General features: G+C 46.0%; 1 protein-coding gene across 2 annotated transcripts in view; it reads left to right on the plus strand.

Annotated features, from left to right (window-relative positions):
- The window catches only part of pacrg (PARK2 co-regulated), a 131,195-nt gene extending 113,675 nt beyond the window's left edge, over positions 1 to 17,520 (plus strand). Inside the window, exon 5 of one of the 2 annotated variants that reach the window (XM_034576947.1) lies at positions 17,005 to 17,520. In XM_034576947.1, coding sequence (XP_034432838.1) covers positions 17,005 to 17,165 — 161 coding nt within the window. In that variant the 3' untranslated portion in view covers positions 17,166 to 17,520. The remainder of the gene's footprint in view (positions 1 to 17,004) is intronic. The other variant, XM_034576948.1, reaches the window with a different exon arrangement.
- The last annotated feature ends 7,336 nt before the right edge of the window (positions 17,521 to 24,856 follow it).

Genomic DNA, 24,856 nt, shown 5'->3' on the forward strand with positions numbered 1-24,856 from the left:
TGTGTGTGTGCGTGTGTGTGTGTGCGTGTGTGTGTGTGCGTGTGTGTGTGTGTTGCCACATTAGCTCACCCTGTGGTTTGGGTAGTGATTTGAGTGTGAGATAAAGGTGATCATGTGCACAGTGAACACACACACACACACACATATTGATAGTTATACGTGATTACTTAATGACTTCAGATATTGAAACTTACAATTGATCAAAATGCTAAAAAACGTTCAAGGTTTTAACTTTTATTTCCCAAAACCAAGTAGGTGAAAGAGTTTAGACATTTCTTAAGCTTTAATTGTGAAAGCAATAGATAGATAGATAGGAACACACATTTTGTTCAAATTCAAGTAAGCAACTTTGTTAATATAACTGTATGGATGGATGGATGGATGGATGGATGGATGGACGGACGGACACTTCATTGATCCTGAGGGAAAATCTAGAATCAGGATTGTCACAAGGGAGAGAAAGAGGACTTTACTCACAAAGTTAGAAATGGACATTTGATGTTTGGTGCAACACGATGCCGGTCTGCTCATATATCGTCCTTTCATTCATCCGTGTTCATATCAACACACACACATGCGCACCCACTCACCATCCAGTGTGTGTTTGGATTGGAAATGAAAGCTCCCAGTAAGAGTTTTTGCCAAGGAGTCTGTATGGTGGATAGATGATTTAGTGGACGATTCTATGAGGAGATTCCTCTGTGGTCTCAGCTGGAATGGAGCGAAAGAGATAGTGAGGGGAGAGACGAGTGGAGGAGACTGCCCGAGTCATTTGATGGAGAGGTGGAGCGGGACAGAAGCCTGGGTAATAAGGCTTTGCTCGCTGGCACACACACACACACACACACACACACACACACACACACACACACACACACACACACACACACACACACACACACACACACACACACACACACACACACACACACACACACACACACGCACTCAAACCTGAGCATAAGCACAGAATCGTCTGGCAGATTAAATGCGCTGCAGGTTGTATAAGACCAAGGAGTGAAAGGGAGAGACGGGGAGAGGGTGTTGAGTCAGTGTGTAAGCCGCAGGGCAGCAAAGTCTTCCTCTACCACTAAGTCAGCCACTGATCTCATTTCTCCACAGATGGACTCCTAACACACTCTCATCAGGGGACAAATATATATTCCCTCCATCTCTTTTCCTTACACATCTCACAACAACTTCTCTCTATCTGTCTCCCGCACTCTCTCTTCCTTTCACCTGCCCCCTTGCTCTTTTTTTGTTTCCTCTCCTCCCCGTCTCCTCCTCACTCCGTCTTTATTATCCTCCTCCACCTCAATATCCCTCTCATCCCCTCACGCACTCTATTTTCCTCCACCCCTAGTTTTAACCCTCTCCTCCATCCCATCGCTTCATCCCGTGTCAGATCACACACCATTACCCTCCCCTCTCTTCTTTTGATCAATCACACCAAACAGGTGCCGTAAATTTCAGCGCGGCCACACCGCAGCGTCTCCCATTCGGTGGTCGTTCCCCCCCGCCTCGCCTCCACCTTTCTCACTCTCTCTTCGTTCCTCTCGCCACATCCCTTCAGCTCTTGCCCCAGTTTGTCAGCGAAGCAAAACTGGCCCTGTCTCACAGCCCATCATTCATCTGAACCCCCATCTCGCGCCCTCCCCACCACCACCACCACCACCATCCTGTCACGGCGGCGGCTCGGCTGGTCTCAGACAAATAGCATCACGGCAGATAATACAGCCAGAAAAGAGCCAAATAAATAGTCCCTCCTCTGCTGACCTAATGCTCCTGCCTTCTGCCTGGCCAGGGGACAGCGTTCATTTACCAGCATCCTCTCTTCCAATCAGGAACTCCTAAACGATTCAACTATGAAGCCCAGGCATCACACACCTTATGAATAAAACCGAGGGACAAACATGTCATTCCTCTGGGGATATGTTTATTGTGTAGAAATTGCATGGTGATGTATGGATGTGATGTGAAGGCCTCTGCTGTGAGAATATCACACCCTAATCAAATGACACACACTATTATGTATAACACACACACAGACATTCACACAGTCCTTTATAATCTGCAGGGGGATTTTTCATGTGTCACCATGTTACAAAATCTGCCTTTTTCTTTTAAAGTTCAACAAATTTCAAGCAATTTCCTGAAAGGTGCATAAATGAAAATGCTAATCACTGCGTGTTTCTCTCACTTAGGACAAGAGCATTTGAATATTCTCAACGGGGGGTAACAATATTTTTTTGGTAATTAAATGAACCCAAGTGTCTTGTCTGTAAATCCGGTACATCGTGGCATTTCATTTTTTACTTCCCCACCTGAGATGGCATTTGTTGTGGCATATGTTTGGAATTTGTCTCCTCTGTCAACACACCAGGTGCTGATTTCTTTTCTTTTTTCTTTTTTCTTGATTATTGCAGAGTAGAGTAGAGAACATTAGAGAAAGGAAAACCAATCTGCAATTTCTTTATCTGAAGGAAAAGAAGTGGAAGCAGCTCCCATTGCTCAGTTTTTGCTTCATTACATGAATTTCAGGAAACCAGTTTTTTCCCACTGTAGCTCGTACAGTGGAGGATTCCATGTAGATGTGTCACTTCAGACCATCAGACAAGCCAGACTGAAACGTTTTATTTAAAAGTGCCAACTCACCTTGACGTCACCCATTGGTTTGTGAACTGCTGTTTTGAAGCCTTAAATTTGGCATTTTGACCATCTTGGTTTATTAAAACCAGAAGTTACCATATTTGGAGGAGCGCGGGGAAGAGAGCTTGACTCAGAGCTCGAGCTTCACGCCTACCTCAAGTAGGACCTGCACCCATTGGACAGTACTAGCCGTCAATCACACGGTATGCATCCTGTGCTTTATCGTCTATTTGACTCTAAATCGAACCATGATTTACAAAAAGAATAATCATGATGTATTGAAGAGGACTTGAAACTAGCGATTGAGACTATAAACTTCATATAACTGATGTTATAAATCAATTGTGAGAGTCATTTTCTCATAGACCTCTATAGAAAAGGACTTATTTTTTCGCAACGAGTGGAGTCGCCCTCTGCTGGTCATTCGAGAGAATACTGGTTTCATCCACTTCCGCATTGGCTTCACTTTCCGAACACGGAGTCCACGTCCATTTTTTATGTACAGATTTCAGATTATGTTTAAACCATAAACAGACATGGACTTCGCATTGAGTTTCAATGCCACAGTTGCTGTATTAACTACAAAACTACTATATATACGAAAGGTTTATTCTCCACCATGTTGTGAAGACATGATGTTTAAATTAAACATCTTTAAATCTAATGAGAAAATGCATCATTCATAATAATTACCCTTGAGCGTTTTCTCATCTTGGATGTCTATGGTTCAGGTTTCACTAGATTTAAGGGCAAAACTTTAATGTAAAAGAGACCATCAATGTTATGAACTGGAACTGGACGTGTATGGAGGTTTTCTAAGGTTCCTTTGACCCGTCCATCTACCCTGACCTCTTCTTTTGCTCATGACAGACGAGAGTCATAATTCCTACGGCCATATTGGACTCCTTCACGTTCCCATCACGCAATCAGTGGCGAAAGTAAAAGAAGAAAAAAGTCTTGGAGAGAAAAGAATGAAAGTATTCACTCCGCTGTAGGTGTGTGCATGAGCGTCTCTTCGATTTTTGTGCCATCATCTGTGTTAAACAGAGAGAAGTGCCAGCGCCATAATTGCTGACTGCATCGTCTCGGTCTGCCTTTCACTGATGCGCCTCCTCCACTCCCCTTGATCATGGCGACTGTTGTCATCTCCGCTCCTCCAGCATAATGAGTCAGTGTGTGATGTTGGATGGCTGCTGACAGCGTGTCCTGTGACTCACATTGGGGTGGTACTGCTGTCCCTGCACATCTCAAGACCCCCCCACCCCGCACATACCTCTGCCACCCCTTCCTTCCATCCTCCCATTCCTCCTCCCCTCCCTCTCCCTCTGCTTCTGTAGGGACTGAACCTTCCTCAGTGGGTAGGGACATCTGCTAATAATAAGTAAACACACTGTAAAGGTGACACACACACACACACACACACACACACACACACACACACACACACACACACACACACACGCACACACACGCAAAGGTAGAATTGGGCAATTATGCAGCTAAGCCTGTTTTCCATAGCGTTCATTGTGTTTCCATCAGTCACTTGCCTTTTCCTCTGTGGAGTACGAGAAGCAAATGAATAAATAAATACAACTAAGAGAAAGAAAAAAGAGACAGAGCTGGCAGAAGGCACAAAGTATTGGCCAGTGGAAAGTCTGTTTGGGACAAATTGACTTGAACTGAGTGGGACTCTGTGGGTTCGATTGCATGTGCTTGTGCTACAATGGGGGCTACGGCAAAACCCACTGTGACATAAAACATTTTACATTTCCCCTTGTTTTTGACACATTTGCAATCTTCACACCACAACAGTATTTTTTATTATCATTATTGGTCCCGTCAGTCTCATCTTATCAATGTGTGGCAAATATCAGGCTTTTCTATATCTGTGTGAGGTCTGCCTGAGATGGACAGCTCTGCCTGCTTTATGTAAATACCCCACTTAAACACCCCTGCTTTAAAGGGCCTGTGCACACGTAAACCTTGACGGGCCCCCGGGCCGTGCTGCTGCTGCTGCTGCCTGTAAAACGCTGACTGTTTATGGAAGCCAGTACCTGCTTCCTTCCACCCATAAACACTTGACTTTGTCCTTCTGAGACAGCACAGTGAAGAGGACAAAAAGAAGAAGATCTGTGTTTCAGGTCATGTTCATTCAAATTTGAAAAAAACATGAGGCATGAACTCTGGACAATGGGGTCAGGTCCTTCTCTGGATTTTGCCTCTCATATATGAGCAGAAGGAGATGCTCCGGGTCAGAAACATTCACAACTACAGGAAAATCTGGTTCAAATGAGGGGTGGGACTTATAATGTACAAATTCTGCTTACAGCACATCGACACTGACGTCTGTTATCTCTCCAAGTTGTTGCCGTCTACTGCATCTTCATCTATGGCATCGAGATATTTGTATTCTTTGGGTTTTTTCCAGTTTTAAGTCTGTCGTATGTTACACGCCCACTTGCTTGCGAAATATCATCCTGAGTCATTACTAGGGGATTTGCAGAGAAAACTCGAGAGAAGGAGCTTTTGACTTGGTAATTTACGTTCTCACATGCAGCTCCTCTGGGGGATTTCAGGAGAATATCCAGAGTCCAGTGCATGTCTGAAAGCAGCTATAGCGATGGATATCGGCAGTTTTTCAACCGCATTAAGAAAACCGAAACAAAAGGAAGGAACACTAATCTAAATTCAGTTTTATCATAATTTTTTCCATTTTGGTGCACCATCACATCAAGCCTGTCAATTCTCTTATCACATGACTGTGAAACACCTGTCATGTGACAGTCATACATTAGCATGTATCAGCACGCTTGCGTGCATACGATCCTTAACTCTCCTTCGTCCCTGACCCTCAGAAACGGCCGTCCTCAGATATCCCGCAGCCTCTTCCCCTGCTCTAAATGCAGACAGACTTCATACTGTCTGCTTGGTGCCATTGTCAGTGTTGAACCAAAGTTCTTTTAATCACACTGCTGCCCAACCCGACCATCCTGCCCTGATTTACTAGCCCTCCGCATCCATAGGCATCCACTCCAGCAAACTGCATTATAGAGATAAATAACGGGGCCAATAAAAGTGTTTCGAGGGGGCCGAATGGGCCCTGGAACGCTCATCGTCCATTTGGTGCAGTAAGCAATGGGGGGTGGGGGGTGGGGGGGTGGCTCTGGAGACGGGTGGGGCTTTTAGTGGAAGGTTTTTTAGGGGTGATATTGTGATTGGTAGTAGAGGTGATGTCATGTCATCCATCTTAGGAGCCACTTCATTAGGCTAATGGAAGGGCTGGACCGCTCACCGTTCGTTACTGTACGTGACTCAATGAGTGTGTGTGTGAGTGTGTGTGTGTGTGTGTGTGTCCTTCCAGTGATGGCAGCTTCCAAGGCTAAAGTGGTTATGAAGACTAAAGTGATTTTATAGCCCATCACTGCGTATGGGCATGCGCGCCTTTGTGTGTGTGTGTGTGTGTGTGTGTGTGTGTGTGTGTGTGTGTGTGTGTGTGTGTGTGTGTGTGCACGTGTGTGTGTCCGTGTCTTTGTGACTTTGTGTGGGTTTAAGTGTGTGGTGAGGTGTGTGTCAAAGTAGTAATGACACTGATTTTAATGAGTGGAGATAATGCAGTGTGTGTGTGTGTGTGTGTGTGTGTGTGTGTGTGTGTGTGTGTGTGTGTGTGTGTGTGTGTGTGTGTGTGTGTGTGTGTGTGTGTGTGTGTGTGTGTGTGTGTGTGTGTGTGTGTGTGTGTGTGGAGCTAAATCCCACCTTTATTCCATTGAAGTTTAAACTACAACCACGTTCTTTCAATGACTTGCAAAAAACGTGAAGTGCGGTGAGGAGACTCGCGACGCTTCAGGCTAATATCAGCGATAGACTTTGATTTGTCACTAACTTAAATTAGCATGACTCTTCAAATGTTCCCCGTGTGATGAGTGAAGAGGACAAAATGGAATCGCTCTTTGAATTTACTATGGCGCTCGACCTCCTCTCTCTCTCTCTGTCTGTCTTTCTCTGTCACTTTTCCGTCCCTCTTTCTTTCTTTCTTTGTCAGTTTTTCCTCCTGAATCCCAACATGATTTTCTGGACATTTTCTGTCTTTACGGAAGCGATTCCTCTGATTCCATTCCTCCCTTTTGTTGTCCAGCTCATTCCAGCCTCAGCAGCGGAACTGCGGCTCAACTAATACCTTTATATTTTTCAGATGCCAGTCTGGGCCTGCCTCCGATTGGTTTTGTAACGCCCTCAGCTTAATGGGAACATCTGAACTCATCTTTGTCCTTTTCCTATCTCCTTCTCTCCATAGTAAAGCCGCAAACCATTTGTCGTATCTTTTTTCTGAGCAATATTTTTTATTTACAGAAAAAAGGAAACTACAAACGAATACACATTCACAAAAATGGAAAAAGAAAGCAAAAAAACCCCAGCAAGTATAAAATGTTCAGATATGTCAGAACCAACAAAAAGCACGAAAAGAGATGGAGTCGGGAAACTTCCAAAGAGGTTTAAGGTAAAGTAAGCACCGAATCTTCCAGAATCCGAACACTGAGACACATTCCCAGAGCATATGACAAACTCTACCAACTGCTTTCAAGGGACAAAGGGAAACAACTAGAGTCTTTTCATTGAGTGACGCTTCCTGCTGTAATTGTGATGTATTTGCTGGTGGTCAGGGTGTCTTTGTCGTAAACGGGTGACTTTTAAGAGCTTTCAAGGTGCTGACAACAGCCCAGGCCTTCATCTCTCACTCTAGTCCCTGTTTATTGCAGCTGTCATGTTAATAAATTCACAATGATAGCGGAATTAAGGTCGACATCAGAGAAAGCACAATTTAAGTAGTAGACCCGAATTACTGGATCTCAAATTAAATTAAAGGCACGGCTTCATTTGGATTAAGCAATTTATTTTCGTTTTGCACTCGAGAGATCAGAACAGAGCAAATCAGATTTAATTCATCACAATCAGCAGCAGGAAAACCCCTCCATTAGCGAACTCTTTCAATTTCCCCTTCCCTTCTTTTGTTGCACCTGTAAGACGTCTCCGCAGGACCCGCTATTCCATTAATCTGTTTACTCGCCATATTTAAACGATTATGTGAGTATGAGGATACTATTTGTGCACCCACACTTGCGCTGTAGAGGTGTTAATGAAACAGAATAGCTACGCTGAGCCCAAGCTGTGCTGTAATGTTTTATTCAAAAGCTCCCATTTCTCATGGAAAGTAAATCTCAAAAAACAACAACAATACGAAATAAAAATAAAAAGAAGCTGGGGCAGTTTCTGTGCTTAACTTAAACATATGCTCTGTGTAGCCATTAAGATGTGTAAGTGAGAGGAAGGGCTGGTGGGCAGCCCGAGCAAGCCACCGCTATCACCCACGTACGGACACCTGCTACCAGAGCAAAGGTACGCCAGACAAGCTGCTTCCTATGAATATTAATTTCATCACTATTAGCTGATGTTACTGAAGGTTGCAAACCACCCGCAGAATGAAATACAAATATCCCCCTGCCCTTTATTTATTACTTGCGACAGCCGTTAATTTGACATCTCTATATTCTGAGATCTGAGGAAGGACCCCGTGTTGCGACACATTTCCAGATGAACATACACGCATGAAGGTTCCAAAGAACTTGTCAATGCTTATTGGAATCCTGTCAAACATGTTTGACATTAGACAACAGTCGCTCGGTTGGCTGTCAGCTCTGAGGAAACATTGTTCACTTTATATAACAAGAGACTGCATCGTTACGAGAGGTCTTGGGGGTGTTTCTGCCTGATGTAACCTGTGGGCTGCAGGTTACGTCAGGCTGGAATTGAAGAGATAATATAGGAAGTGATATCTTTCTAGAGGTTTTTTTTCGGGTGATGGGAGTGAATATATTTCTTGAAGAGGATAAGATGTTTTCCATTATCTGTATGAAGCAAAAAATGAGGGATGTCTTTTTTATTGTTGTGTAGATATGGAGGCAAGTAAAAAATATTAACATGCAGATGGCTTCACACTCTATAGGGTGCTCTCAGAGCTTTGTGTACGCATGTCTGTATTCGGGGGCTTTTGCATTTGAAAGTGCAGTGAGTGCTGTGGCTGGCTTGTGGCCGGGTGTGCACACACAGTGGCCTTTAACTCCTGTCCCTGGTGCAGATCGATTTTGTGCCTACCCAGCAGCCCACTGCTAACCTTGAGGTAAGCTGGCGTAATGAGATCGCATCTGACGACATTGACTCACACCTGACAGCACTGACACGCTGCTCCGAGCCCATGGAGACACACAGGCGGGCGGAGTGTGCAAAGGCTAGGTCCTCTGTGGTCGACTGCACGATTAACAGCTTTGATTCATTATCTTAATTTCACTTCAGTATATCGTTCAACTTTTTTTCTTTTGAAATGTCTTAATGACACAAATGGCTCTCGCCTCGATGCTGTTGTGAGACAGGAATTCTGGGAAGTTGAGTTTAGTTTAAATCACACAAAAAATAAATTAATCATAGGAGTCCTCAGCACCATTGCAGCTCTGTTTATAAAGATGGATGATAAGAGAGATCCCCAAAACTGAAGCCAAAGCATATTTAAAGCCGCCTGGTGGCTGGCTACAGTATAGGTCACAAACCCTGCCTTCTCCATGTTAGTGGATGGGACACAAACTAAACTAAAAAGTCACAGTACACGTTATAAATTTTTCTCACAGATAAATTCTGTCATTTGAAGTCATTCTTATCACACTGATTTATGTCCAATTGCTAATTCTTCTGGTAAACTTGGTTTAAATAAGTTATGTGGTGCTATAAACATGAGATGAAACGCCATGATTGACAGCTGAGACTGACTTGCAATTGGTCGAGCACATGTATTGACACCGTGGCTCTATCCCCGATCAATACTGCCCCGACTGTTGCTCTAAATGACGTCAGTGGCACAAGATGGCAGCGTTCATTACTGAGCTAGTTTGGCTTAATTTCTGGACAGTGGGAGGAAGTGCAGACACAGCTTTGTAGCTCTTATGTCAAGTTTCCTCCAAGAGAGCACCAAAGATTTCAGGAACCTCCGTATTTATTCTTTTTACCTTCAAACGCTGCAGAGTTAAATCCAGAGTATGGAAATGTTTTGCATTATGGAGCGGGTCTGTAGGTACTGCTGGGTAATGCACAGCCCTCTGTCAGTCCAAAGCTGCAATAAGAAGCACTGTGTGTATTTTGTGGCCCAGATGAAAAGCTTGCTGCAGCAAGCCGCAGAGATCCTTTGTCACCTCCAACACATGACACACATGCACCTGTACACACTGAAAAATGAGCGGTTTGATTTGAAAATAATTAAAAAGTAGCCGTCGCTGTGATGCTTCTGTGAATATAACACAAGATGACTCTTTCCTTTCGACCTATGACAAGCACATTGAAGCAGAGCCACAGATCCAGTACATGTATAAAGCTGCAATTGGATGAGATGGGACTGGGATAACCATCATCTGAGTGGTGGTAATTGAAACAATAATGGACATGGTAGCAGCTTGGAAAATAGCATTGATCCATCATCTCAGATGAGCTCTCTTTGTGCATTAATACCATGACTAAATGGTGCAAACTGATATTGCTCTCGGTCATGGCGAGGTCTCGTTGGTTAATTGAAAAAGAAATGAGCAAGAGGAGGGTTTGTGATGTGTGGAAGAGTGTGTCTCCCACCTGGCCTCAGCACGGCTCCTCACAGCGAATTTCTGAGGAAACATTAGCCCAAGACACAGCACGATTTTGGCGGAAGTGTGGAATTGGAATTCAATTCCTGTATACCTACACACAGATGTAGACTAGTAAGCCAGTGGGAGCCTGATCGATAGGAATCTAACAGCTTTAGCTCCTGTGCAGCTCAGGAGGACCCTCGGTAGGTTACGTCTTTGTTTCAACCTTGTCTACACATTCCTCCAGTTTTACTTCTGCTGTGCAATCTGACCTTGACACGTTTTTCGTTACCTGGCACACTTGCTTTGCTGATGTCCAACTTTCCCCGGGTTGAAATGGCACCGGGCTGGGGCTAGCCTATAGACTGAGCACTGCTGGGCTGGACGAGCACATGGAAAATGAGATCACTGACCTACAGCAAAGGTCAGACTTCAGTAAGCATGAGCAGTCGGATGATGGCTGGTGTAGGGGTTGGGAGTTTAATAAACTACTGCTGGCAATAAGCCTATTGTTTTACTTCTCTGCTCTCAACCTCCTGTGGATTACTGCGTTGTGTGTGTGTGTGTGTGTGTGTGTGTGTGTGTGTGTGTGTGTGTGTGTGTGTAAAACAGCAACACAGAGTTAGAGTCACAGCAATAGACAGGCAGAACTAAATGTGTGTGTGTGTGTGTGTGTGTGTGTGTGTGTGTGTGTGTGTGTGTGTGTGTGTGTGTGTGTGTGTGTGTGTGTGTGTGTGTGTGTGTGTGTGTGTGTGTGTGTGTGTGTGTGTGTGTGTGTGTGTTGTGATGGGACTGAAATTGCAGCTCTTATTGTGGGTAGCTGTGTTGAGCTGAAATGCTGTTATTGATTACACACAAAGGTTGTGGGTGGGCGTGCGTGTATGTTTGTGTCAGTGTGATTGTGTATTTGAGCCACAGCTGTGCCGTTCCTCAGCCTCTGGCTTATCCATTAGGTGTTAAGGGGGCTAAGGCCTTAAGGCCAATTTATACTTCTGTGTTGAATCGACACCATTGAAACGACAGTGGTTGGGCATAGCTGTGAAACCTCGCTGTTTTCTGATGTCCACCTGCGTAGAAATGTAACTACACATCGCAGTAACTGCCACAACTGGGATTGGCCAACTTGGTAGCATGTATCCTCCGTGTCCCTCAGTGGCACAGAAATCACAGCCTTCTTCAGCCTCAGTCAGTTCAGTGGTCGTACACATCATCGCATCACCATCAATGTCTTCTCTCTTCTCGACGAGCAGTCATTTCTGTAAAAGAAACATTTATTGGCTGCAACTCCAACGTGATCCACTCAGCTGCCATTTCTTCACACAAAGCCAAATTAACGCTCTACCATAAAGTAGCGCTTGGTTGTGTACAGAATGAGTCGCAAAAGTATCAATGTGCACAGCATTGTTAGCAAGTTGCCTAGACTATGCTAAAGTTACGGCATCGGCTATGACGTAGAGATGGTGAAGGTTATGGCAGATTTTGCTTAGGAAACGTATGATAAGCCTGAAATATAAAGCCTAGCTGTCACTATGACTATATATGGAGTAGATAGATCAAATACAACATTAGGACACAGATTCTTATACATTTAGAATGTATTTTTTTATGGATATTTTCTATGTATTTTGTTTTACTTGATGTTGTGTCAAAAATAATTTACATAAATATTTTTTATATATTTTTTAATACTTCTCTCCCCATGTCCATTTCTAATTTGTTACCCTTACTGTCCTTGTCACATGTTATTATTTAATTGCGCTTGTATTCTGTGATCTCTCCACGTGGATGTGTACATATATGCAGAGAACACACAAATCACCTAAGCTGCTTTCAGACATGCAGTGGACTCCTCTGTATTTTCTCTGGAGGAGGTGCATGTGTGAACGCAAATGTACGAGTGAGATTCCCCCGCAGTCTCTAAGGACTTTATCCGCCTGCTCTCCGAGCATAATGTCTGTAGAAATCCAGGAGAAGTCGATGTGACCACACAGCAGGGGATCCCTCGCTGGATTCACTGCGACGAGTGCAGATGTTGATGATGCTTCTAACACGCGACAGACACCAAAATATCGCAAACCCTAAGAAAACAAATATCTGTTGCCGTCAAAAAAAGACAAGCGGCGTCACACACGTAGAAGACACCGACGAAGATCTCAAGAGAGTTCGTGGTGATAAGAGCTGTACGGCGGTGTTCAGGTGCTGTAAAGAAAATCACGTGATCTACGCAGCAGAGGTAATACGTCGCTTCCTGTCTCTGTCTGCTGCTCCACCTCTCGCCTGAATAATGCAATGGATTTGTTGCTGTTGTGAACTCGTGTGTGCAGAGAACCTCCTGCTGTGCTGTGCATGTGTGAAAGGCAAACTCTGGGAAACGGCTGTTGCCAATTCGCTGGATTTTACCCGTAGATCGTGTCTGAAAACGGCTTTACAGTAATTATCTCTTTACACACACGCACACAAACACACACACACACACACACACACACACACACACACACACACAAACACCATTAGGATACTTTCTTTCATTCTGTCTGCCTGCCTTCCCTTCACAAAGACCTGTCATTAGGCAAACACACACAGACACACACACACACCTGGTCTCTCCCACCGCTCTGCCAGAGTGTGAGTCTCTTTATGAGAGGACTGCCTGCGCCCCAACTGTGAGGCCCTTTTAATTAGAGCCCTGCTGTTAAGCACAGGTCTCCTCCAGAGGTCTCCTCCACCTCCTCACACCTACACACACTCTGTCTCACACAAACACACAAACACACAACCACGATTACCACCTCTGCCTCTCCCTGTCCTGACATATACACATACTGTATATGTATAGACAACGTATTTAATATAGATCAAATTTTATTTCCAACCACTCCACAATAATCCACGTCAAGAACAAGATTATAATCGTATTTTTTCTGCCCGTCTTAACTCATCCGTCAGTGTGTGGATCAGTAAGTTATAATGACACATGCACTCGTACAACACCCTCAGCTGTGCAGCCACAGTCGATGTCTGCACAAAGTATTCCTGTAACTCAAGCTGTTCCATCGCTTTCATAACCTGCATTCCTCCATTTCCCCTGTTTGAGCGAGGCCAAAACTCTTGAAGAGAAACAAAGAAAGGAAAACAGGTCCCTCATTCATTGATCCTCTTCTGCATGTGGTTGATATATGACCGGAGAGGGGGCTCTCTCTCTAGACTGCTTTCACAATCAGGGCTAAGTTGATTAGAAACAAGGGTGGGTGGTTTAATATTTTGTTAAATCAGCTCTGGAATTTGGAGCTAAACTTCCTTAAGCTGTTGCGGTGTGTGTGTGTGTGTGTGTGTGTGTGTGTGTGTGTGTGTGTGTGTGTGTGTGTGTGTGTGTGTGTGTGTGTGTGTGTGTGTGTGTGTGTGTGTGTGTGTGTGTGTGTGTGTGTGTGTGTGTGTGTGTGTGTGTGTGTGTGTGTGTGTCAGCCAGTTCCTGGCAGGAGGGGAGATTACGACCATATAACATACACATGATGCATAAGTCACAAGTCCTAAGATGGGGTAACAGTGCGGCTTTGTTACCATTCGAGAAAGACTGATAATCATCTGACCCAGTTTGTGAATAAACCCCTAAAATATATTGTCTCTCTATAAATAAGTGGAACTAGTTTGGAGGAAACGCCGTGTCCTGCCTGCATCTGTGACTGTTTGTCTTGAGCTTGATGTGGGAAGACAGGTTGTTTAGGACCGTGGGGAATGAGGGATGGAGAAAGAGCAGGGTGGAGGAGGAGGAGGAGGAGGAGGAGGAGGAGGAGGAGGAGGACGGCTGCAGCTGTTGTTGTGTGGGCTGGGTGTGGGCTGCCAGAAATCACAGCCGAGCCTGAGAGAGGTACAGCCCATGTTGCCTGACAGGCACACACTGTAGCTAGGTATTCAGATTAGGTATGTAGGGAGGTAGAAGGGTGTGTTTTCTGTGCCTGTCCGACCGTGGAGATAAGGACCAAACATGCTATTAGTTGACCAATCCCAGTTGTTGCGGGCTGTGTCGCTGCAACGTGAATTTCTACATTTCTACATAGGGGCCCATGAGACGACAGCGAGGGCACACAGCTCCACCCTGTCTGTTGCAAGCGTCCCTGTGCGGCGGACCCTCCCCTTCATCCCCTCTGTCTCAATCTTTATCGACCTCTTCCTCTTCCTCTGGAGGAGCACACAGCCAGCTCCTGCCAGGGCCCTTTTTCCCTCTGTTCACAAAGCGGGAATTTTTATTATGATTGTTTTTAAAGATTTTTTTTCTTTCTCCCCCCCTCTCTCTCTTTCTTTGTTTCTGCCCGGGGTTTCGGATATTGCTGAAAGCAGAGGGAGAAGAAAAGAAAGCGAGGGAGGGGGAGAGAAGAAGCGAGAAAGAGAAGTTATTTTGCTGAAGGACATTTGCAGAGGCAGCTTTTAACCCCCCTCCCTCCCCTCGCTTTCTTTTCCCTCCACCCCTCCTAAACACACTTCTCCCATTGCTGCTGTTTAAATATTGAGAATCGTTGCAAATTCCTCTGGCCTCTTCCTTTTTGATGCTACTGTCCTCCCAGCAGCTCATCAATCGAAGTGCACTTGGTACAGTGCTGGTACAGCAACAGCAGGACCTCCCCCCTCCGGGCCCCCAGTAAACGGGTCTGAGCTTTCTTGGTTCCCAAGCCGCACCCCTTCCCTGGCTCCCCGTGCTGGCCGTCTGAAGGCCAAGTGCCCCCTCTGGGCTGGCTTTGGCTGCTCATTTCCACGAACAGGGGGTGGCTCTCCACGGGCTCGGCATTTTAACCCACACCAAGATGCACACACACTCACACGCACACACACGTACACGCAAAAGCAGAAACAGATTGTAACAGTGACCCAGCGGCCCCCTGTCACCTTATTGTTTTTCTTTTCCCCACTCCTCCAGCTCGCTCAAATCACAGCATACCATTGTCCTCATTCCTCTCTGATTGCTTTTTTCTTTTCTTTTAGTGCACAGATGGATGCATTTTAGATGCTATTTAAGATTTTGCTAACTAGTAGGGTGCAGATTCCTGTGTTGTGGGTAGCCAAGAATAAAACACAGCCCAAGTTTAGATGTATGAGCAAGAGCTTTTTTTCCTTAAAAGCTGCATTCCTCCGCGTGTGCAGTTATTGTTGTTGTTTCTCCGAGAGGAACACGGTAAATAGCTGCTATATAAAGCCAAGGCCATTAAAAGTTGCGCCTCATCCAGGCTAAGCAGCGGTCAAAGCGCGGCTGGAGAATCCTCCCCCGTCGCTCTCATGCAAAACAGGAGAGTGAATCCTGAGGAGAAAGCGAGTGCGGCAGACTGAGATCATAGACGTGTTACTGCTTAACAGCCCACTTTATGAGACTGGCTGTCTTTGTGTTTTAATGAGGAGGCCATGGATGGATGCAAAGGCAGGGAGAGAAAAGAGAGAGGGGCTTGAGTGTGGGACCCCCTTAAAGTGCTGCTCGGGATTTCTCCCATTGCAGGTAACACTCTCCTCTCCTCTCCTCTCCTTGTTTGCTCATTTAAATCAAATAATTAACTGTTTTTCTTTGTTTTATTGTGAAGCCTCGAGAACCCTCAGGATATTTTAGTTTAACCGTTTTACGTGTGTGTGTGTGTGTGTGTGTGTGTGTGTGTGTGTGTGTGTGTGTGTGTGTGTGTGTGTGTGTGTGTGTGTGTGTGTGTGTGTGTGTGTGTGTGTGTGTGTGTGTGTGTGTGCCCTATCCCTCTCCATAGTTACCTCTCTCTGAAAAGTGTTTTGAGGCCCCAGTGCAGTGGCATGAAATTGGCAGTTTGCTGTGTGCTGATTAAGTCACGATCTGTGTGCATATATGTGCCTGTATGTATTAGTGTGTGTGTGTCTCTGTGTGCGTGTGTGTGTCTCTGTGTGTGTGTGTGTGCCGACGGGGGAGGAACACAGTAGAGTAGAGGCTGGACACCTCAGGAATGTTTTTTCGATAACAAGTTCCCCCAGCACGCTAGAGCTGTGTTGTGCAATTTTGTGTGTTTTGCCTCAATGTCTGCATGTGTTGGTCTGCGTGTGTTGGTGTGTGTATGTGAGTGTGAAGGTACAGTATGTCTGTGTTGGTCTGTGTGCTCAAGGGAGGGAGGGGGCGGTTCTGCAGCTTTCCTTCTTTATTGCGACTGGCGACAGGTGTGTTACACGTACAATCACATGTCAACTGCAAAAGCCACAGAAAACTGGAAGTCTTTGTTCCTGTCTTAGATTTTGATTCTATAGTGCAAATTCACACATACAGACACACACACACACACACACAAACACACACACTACCTGTGGAGCGTGACTCCAGGTCACTGCTCATGCCTCGTGCGCACCAATGCAGAGTTGTGCACCAGCGGAGCCGTCACTAACTCGTCTGTCCTTTACGCTGCTCTCCTCTCTGCAGGCTGCCTCATTAAACCTTGAGCTGAACAGTTAAAAAACTCTTCTGCTGTTCGGTCCCAACTGAGCATAAGAGGAGTAAATTAAATAAAATCCGTCCATTGGGTTTGAAGTCACATGGAAGGATGGCATTTGCCAGCTCGGTCTCTGCAGCGGAGCAGTGCGGCGTGGCCACAGGTGGTGCTTTGTGAGCCCTGACATCAACCTCACTATCAGCGATGACCCAGACTGAAATAAAAAAAAATAATTTTGTATTTTCTCATTCCCCCCGTGTCTCTGTGTTTCTGTGTCCCGACAGTCAACTCTGGAGACGGTATCGACTACAGCCAGCAGAAGAGAGAAAACATCGGTGACCTGATCCAGGAGACCCTGGAGGTGTTTGAGCGCTACGGAGGAGAGGACGCCTTCATCAACATCAAATACATGGTGCCCACCTACGAGTCGTGCATGGTCAGCTGAAGGGCGAGGGGGGGGGGGGGGTCACTGTCACGTTTAAACAGACTCTTTGGCACCTAAAGTGAACATCCGCCCAGTTTCATACACTGGTTTCATACCTTCATTTTGCCTTGGATTTGTTTGTGTGAAGCGTAACCTTGTTTAGATAAGTGCTGTACAAATAAAGTTATTATTACTATTATTACAATAATGCATCAGATCCCTCAGGACAGATGTCAGCTGGTCTGAATGGGACTACGACCCAACTCTTCTTCCTCCGCTCTGTTTTCCACTCCTCCTGTAATCATCATTATAACAGTAAAAGTTTGATTTTGAGAAAGATGTTTTCCTCATTGAAATAAATCAGCATCTTTAATAACTTATCCAGTTGTTGTTTTGTGTTTTTTATCACTTCAGTGATTTGTTCAGCTGATTTTAGTTTGAAAACCCAGAAGCAGCGTCCTGTTTCCTCAGGCTCTTATCACATGACCCCTCGGCTACCAGTGTAGAACACAACATGGATAATCAATTACAAGCCTTACTGACCCCTTACTGTCTTTGCTAACAACTGCCTACATGCTGAGGGAACAAGCTGTTACTCAAGTGATTCCTGTGTACGCCCCCATGTGATACGCGTTTTCAGGCACCTTAGGATGGACAGGGATTCAAACTGATACAGAGCCAAGACACTTGTTTTTTAAGGCAAACGTAGTCATACGCCTGTAGCCTTGAACTGACTGTAAAAGGTTTGCTGTTTGCAGAGAGCAGCAGTTGTGGCCCAGCTCAGATTCACATCCGCTGCAGTCGATTCCTCCGTAAGGTGACGAGACTTCAGGGCACAAAAGGTGTCGACAACTTCTCAAACCACTGCTGCAGCATCTTTCTGTTGATTCACAGCCTCTTATCGAGTCTGCAGGGTGTGAGTGCTGCTCAAGACAGGGCCACTGACATCACATCACATCCTATATATTGAAATATGAATATTAAATACGTTACGCTCCTGTGTGATAAACCAAGTCATTGTCACAACGCTACAGAGCTTTCAAATTGAAAAGTTGCTAATGCAGCTTTAAGAGGTGGAACAGAGGATGATTTCAGTGCTTGCAGGTCTTTCTTCCCTGTGTCCCTTCATAACGGCCTATTGAACATCAGCACTGTGTTTTGTCCTGCTCTTACAACCGCCTCTATTCACAACCGCGCCGGTGTTTTGTATTGCATTGTACCACTGTACTCATTCTGTCACCGGCCCAGCTGGAGACAGAGCCTGTCGAAACACGCTGAGAAAGACGCACAGGAATGACGGCCGACAGCATTCCTCCAGACAAACACAGTCAGTACGCACACACGTTTGGTTCCCCCTCCTTTGAACTCAAGCACCCCACGGTGATCTCAGCGCACACTCGCAGGCTTATTGATGAGTGTTGGTGAACGACAACGTACGTGGGCTCCTTGTTTATCGGGAGCAGCCACTAACTCCGTCGGCATCTTTAACCAACTCTCGTGTTTTTCGCACTGTGTAGATGGAAGGTGCTCAGTTCCCTCATCCTGTCTGCTGCATAAACGTCACTGTGGAAACTTCCTTCCAAGACACAAAGGAAGTTTGAGCAGCTTCCCCGCCCACTCTCCCCCCTGAGAACCCCCCCCCCCCCCCCCCCCACAAACACCCCCACACACACCCACACACACACACACACACACACACGCACATATCCAATCCTGCAACCCACAGGGGAAACATAGCGTAATTGATTTCTGACACTCACAAGGACACTAGTGCCGTCTCTTATTGTAAGTCATGTCTCCGGTAAAAGCAACTTTACAGGCCTGCGGAGGAATCTGTTCTTAACCAGAAGACAGGTTCATAATGCTCATATTTCAACCTCGGCATCTTGAAAAGAATGTGACTGAATAGGTGTTCCACGCCACTGAGCGCGGCCGAGCTTTCTCTCTTTGTCGCCAGGCTGCTTGATCTGTGCAGTAAAAGGAGGAGTGCATGAGCGGCTCCCCGTTTCGACACAGAAACACATTTCCACCTTTAATAACCACGGCTGCATAACAAAACAAATATGGCAACAGGAGAGTCGGGGGCACAACTTCACCTCTGTCCTCGCTCGATGAGCAGATCGAACTCTGCATGGCCTGCAGTTCTGTCAAACTGTATCAGTGACGCCCCGCTCTCCTGCCTCACCTGTCCAATTTCACTGAGCCACAGGCGCAGCAGTCGGAAACGGACGGAGAGTTTACAGATGGAGAGGACAACCGGAAAGGAACTGGATGAAGTGGTGAGCAGTGTCGTTTTTCACAAGCCATTTTGCCACGTGAACTCCAGGGGATTCTCCAGTCAGACGTGTTCACAACAGCACAGAAATGTGTGTGTGAAAGCGAGGAGTGGTGCAGCATGCATTCCACTGTGGAGATAAAAGTTATTGTTTAGAACACATCAACACCGTCGTCGGCTCTTATCAACAAAAGCTCTCGCTTCTCGTTGCCTTTCCAAGTTGACATCTTTGTTTGTTGGTGTCTTCTACGTCTTTTTCATCCTGAGATATTTGTTTTCCTTTTGGGTTCTTTCAGGTTTGCATCCACTGCGCTCACGGGTGAAATCTCCGGATAATCTCCTGCTGTTTTTGTTCACTGACATTATCCGGAGTTCTTAATAGGGGGTGGAAGGAGAAACTCCGGAGAATGTCCACAGCAAATGAGAAACAGCCGCTTGAGATCATTCCAGGCAAATATTCTGTGGAGTTCTGTGCATGTCTTAGAGCAGACTGCTTCATACCTTTTTGCTTCACGCTAGCACCCAGTGCCGTACAACCCGTCATGTGCAGAAACTATCGACAGTTCCCTTCTTCACACTTACGAGGGCCCAGCGATCGGATTGCTTTGGCTCAATTAGGTCACATCACAGGAGCTAATGACCATTAAGCGTTAAACGGCGTCCGTTTCGACTTCTTCAGGAAACCGCAGAAGCTCATTAAGAGAGGTGGCAGTCTGCAAAGCAACATTTGCTTATATGGTCTCAAATCAAGAGCCACACACACTCAAACACACACATGCAGACACGCACAGGCCTGAGCACACAGACGCATGCATACACAAATGATACCAAACAACAGCACCAAGCTGTAATTGCTCATGCAAGTAATAGAGTGAACTGTGAAATGAACAGGAATGGATGCAGCCAAAGAGGTTATCTGGTCTATCAAAGGCATCGAGGCATGACTGGTCCAGACCTACAGGCCCGGGACGACCAAGCATGACATTACTTACATTTCTCCCATGTCTCGTCCGCCTCTCGGACATGAAAAAATAAATTTAACACATGAGAAGAAACCGTCCTCATCATCGTATCGTGACCCTTTTTCCTTAGTCATAATGAGCAATTGATCATTTCCTGACTGCGGGTGCCCCCAACGTACACAGGGAAATAAATTGCTTCCCATTCAGTGTATTTCCTCCAGTCATAGAACACAGGTTATAGCATCATGCTCTACTTCCCCACAGCAGATACTATCTGTCGCAGATAAAGCTGCATTATTATTTTCAGTTGAGAGCATTTGAGTTTTTTTTTATTTTGTGCTCCCTGTCTATTGTGGAAGATCTGCCTGATGGCATGTGGGGGCGATGGTATTGATCTAACATGTTATTCAGCCATTTTGAAATCTCTATGCTTTTTTTTTGTTAATTTTGTTCAGCCCACGAATGCACTGAAGAGATTAAGGGAAATTCTGGCTTAAAGCTCAAAACAAATCAAGCACCAAATTCAACGTTAAAAAAACAACAACTTCAAGATACGACTTCTGTTATGTCTCGCTGCTCTTGGGTGTATATTTAAATGTGTTTGTTGTGTAACACTCGCTTGTGGATTGGGCTTTTTTTAAATCACATGTTATCACTATGACCCCATAGTTAAGCACAGAGCATGAAGCATTCCTGCCCACCTGCCTGAGTCCTTACAAATTTGAAATAGGGTTCTCTAATCCACAACCTGGCCTCAACCGCACTCTCCGTTGCAATTGGACTCCGGGGGTCAGCCCTCGACGATGCGCGGCCTGTGGGCACTCACTCAGCTCCGGGGGTTATTAGCTCAAACCCTCACAACAGCTGCCACTGCCCCCTACCAGCAATAACTCCTTCTGAGAAGCGCATGCAAGCCCGTTTCACTGATGGAAACGCCAAGCATTGCAAGGACGTGTGACAATTTATACCCAGAGTTCATACAGCCACGTGGAGCGGCACAGGCGGACCAGAGCGGACCAGAGTTCACACGTGTGTCTGGCTCACACCCCACCAGCTCCTCCAGCCTTCAGGTTGAGCCGTTATCTCAGAGTGAACAGTGACTTTCTGAAAGCTGGATCCACGGAGCTCAAGTTTGTCCTTGTGCATCTCCGTCTCACCACATCACAGTGGTGGCAGGCCAACAAAGGCTTTTGTATTGCGGTGAGCTGTGCAACAAAAGCGACACAAACACGCCGATAGCGTTCTGTTGACAGAGGGGAAAAGGGAGATTGAGAAAAGTAGAGGAATGGCTGAGACTGAGGAAGGAAGAAAAAGACAATTATGGAAGAGGAAAGGCAGCTTGAAATGCGTGTGTGTAGAGAGAGAGAGAGAGAGAGAAGATGCTGAATAAAGAGGAAAACAGGCAGATATGTTGTGCCCGAGCTCAGAGACAGACGGCCGGTCCGAGATGAAATCGGCACGGAGAGAGATGAAGGGAAGGAGAGAGTGTGTGGGCCGCGTCGAGATGGATGGATGGAGGGAAGTGGGATGTTGTGTCACCTGGTAGAGAGAGCTGTCTAGCTCCGACCAGAGCCGAGATTTAGGAGCAGTCAGCTGCAGAGAGAGGGAATAAGAGACCAGAGCGGGGAAGAGGAGGAGGAGGAGGAGGATGAGGAGGGGGCCACAGACTGCACCACTTGTTTATCTGTTTTTTTCCCTCACAAGTGAAAAACAGAAGAGAATTGAGGCGACAACTGGCACTTAACGACATCACCGCGCTCCCTTATCTGAGCAAACCAGCCGAATGTGGGGGCCCCGCACTTTGTGTCAGAAATCCAACTGATCAGAGTTGGGCTGTGCGTCCCAGTGCACGGAGTTTGTTAAGCGCTCAGGACGTCTTTATTTGTCTTTTCACTTACACGCACTCCTCTGCTATGCTCTCTGTCATATTCCACTGTTACAGCCCCACAGGGCAGATTGTTAGGACCGGCAATGAGAGGGGGGGGGGGGGGGGTGTGTCAAGCAAAAGGAATAAATACCCCCTGGGAAGGATCCGTCTTGTTCATGTCTGCATGGTGGACTCCACGCTCATCCGGCGAGCTAATGAGCATGTGCGAGACTGGACAGCACGATGGAGATGTATCTTTCTGCCTCTCCATACCCCAGGTGTCTGATTCACAGGCTTAATTCAAGAGGGGAGGCGTCGTGTAAACACTTTGAAAGAAGAGCTCATATTCAGTTTTGCTCGTGCTCTCCCCTGTAAAGCTCCCTTTAAATATTAATAATGTCTGAAATCTCACAGCCTGATTCACTGCTTAGGTGTGTGCGTGTAGATCCCAGAGTCGACCAGGCCACAGGATCAATCCTTCTCCGGGCAGATGTGATCAATGAGGATTCTCTATCCTCTGTCTGTCACTCTCTGTCTGGCCACTTTCTCGTCTTCTTCCTCCTCCTCCTCCTCTTCCTCTTACAGGTCTTATCGCTCACAAACACTCATCTCTGTCCCCGCTACGGGCTGGCAGCCGCGCACAAACAGGCCGACGAGCAACTAAATAAATACAGAGGGAGCAGGAATGGATCCACGCTGCTAACAATTGGCGGGGACAGATGTAGTATCGGCTGAACCGCTTTAAGCCGCATTGACACCAGTGTGTTTTCCCGGGGGACAGCAGGAGGACGGAGGAGTGGGTGAAACTTGTTTATCCTTCACTGTGAAAACTGGAACGTGTGCTTCGGTGGCGTCATTTCCCCCCCCGCTGATTGACGATCAACAGGTTCGAGGTGGGAACTTTGAGGTTGAAGTCCCCCCCCACCCCCTGTCACAGCCTTCTATCACAAGTGGCTCCAGCTGCCCTGCCCCACCCCCCCAATCACTCGCTCTCCCCTCTCCCCTCCCCTCTGGGTGACAACAGGCCGGCCAACAGGCATTTCCATCACCCGATTGCCAAACCACTGGAGCATCTAGACGGCAACTCAAGGTGACCTTTAACAAAATAGAGAATGGTGAATAGCCGCGGTGGCGACAGTAGAATGTGTTATTGGGAGCTGGAATGCTGCAGTTTCAGCTTGGATTGCGATTCATTGTAACACTCCACCAGCTCACACTTCTTCCTCATAGTATAACCTGTAGTGTGTGAATAGTGTATGCACTTCCTTGTGTGTAATTCTAATTGGTCAGGGGTGACATGTGTATCAATGTTTCCTGTCCCCACAAAAGGCCCAGAGACCTGTGGAAATGTACTGGTTGAGCTCAAGTGAGATCCGAGCTCAATTTAAAAAACGCATCTTTTCCTTTTCCTTTTGGCCTTCCCTCCCCCTGTGATCCAGTCAGCAGGTAGGTGTCAAATACAACATGATGGATCGAGGTCTCCAGAACCAGCCCCCACACCAGACTGGCCCTTCACTGGATATGAGCTATGGAACCAAAGGGGATGGTTTTAGTCCTGGAGAAGCAGTTTGGCCAAAACTCAAAACAAGAAAAACTCCTGAATGATACGAGTATACAATAATGTATACTATAAAAAGGGTGGTCTTTCAGTTTACAGCCCGTGCTTGTGCCTGGATTTACTCCGCTTGTGCTCAAATTGTGCTCTTGTACCCAGATATTTTGTTGCCTGGTTTCTTCAGCTCTTCTCCTCGTGCTCACTATGCTTCTGTACTCGGATTTCTCCTCTGCTCTTGGATTTTCTTTCTTCTGCGCTTGGGTGGTTTAGTGCAACACGTTATCCAAAAAAAACATATTCCCAAACTAATAGAATGCTAGCTTCCGAGTTCAGAGGGTGAGGAGAAGAGCTAGAGCTGGAGCGCAGGGAATATGAGTGCAAGCGCACAGTTTGAGCGCAAGCAGAGCAAATCTTGGCACAAGCAAAAGCATTACAAAATCTGAACATGAACTCAAGTCCTGCTCTTGAACTGAAAGACAACACTCTTAACTAAAGATAAGAAAAAACACCCCATACCATTATCGTATTATTCGACTATACAGTAACACAACTATTCTTAACATCCAACATTTTGAGTGCTTACATGTTCACTCATCAGGTGTTTTAGTACAGACAGTCTTACAATTGAACCACGTGAGCTGCTCCTGCGCTGCTGCACTGGGATGTTGATCAGTCATTGAATTGTATAATATTGACGTCATCTGACAGAGAAACATTTTAACAGAATCCAGTTAAATGGCAAAATGGACGTCACTAGACAGTAACTAGGCTGACATTTAAAACACAAGTGCTCTCAGAGAGGTTCATTCTAAAAGTTTTAGTCTACAGCACCATTAAGTAAACTGAGAATCCTCCTACAATGTTCCACCATCACATTTACTTACGCAAGCATTCTCCTGCAATTCTTATTTCAGGGGATTTTAAGACGAATGGCGAATATTCGGTGACTGACAATAACAAATGCACACACACTATTCAATACAAGCACACACAAACAAGTGTGTGTGCAACAGTGCATGAACACATTCACACGAGCACTGGTAGGGCATTCGT

Source organism: Hippoglossus hippoglossus, chromosome 22 (genome assembly GCF_009819705.1).
Source record: "Hippoglossus hippoglossus isolate fHipHip1 chromosome 22, fHipHip1.pri, whole genome shotgun sequence".
Classification (NCBI taxonomy): Eukaryota; Metazoa; Chordata; class Actinopteri; order Pleuronectiformes; family Pleuronectidae; genus Hippoglossus; species Hippoglossus hippoglossus.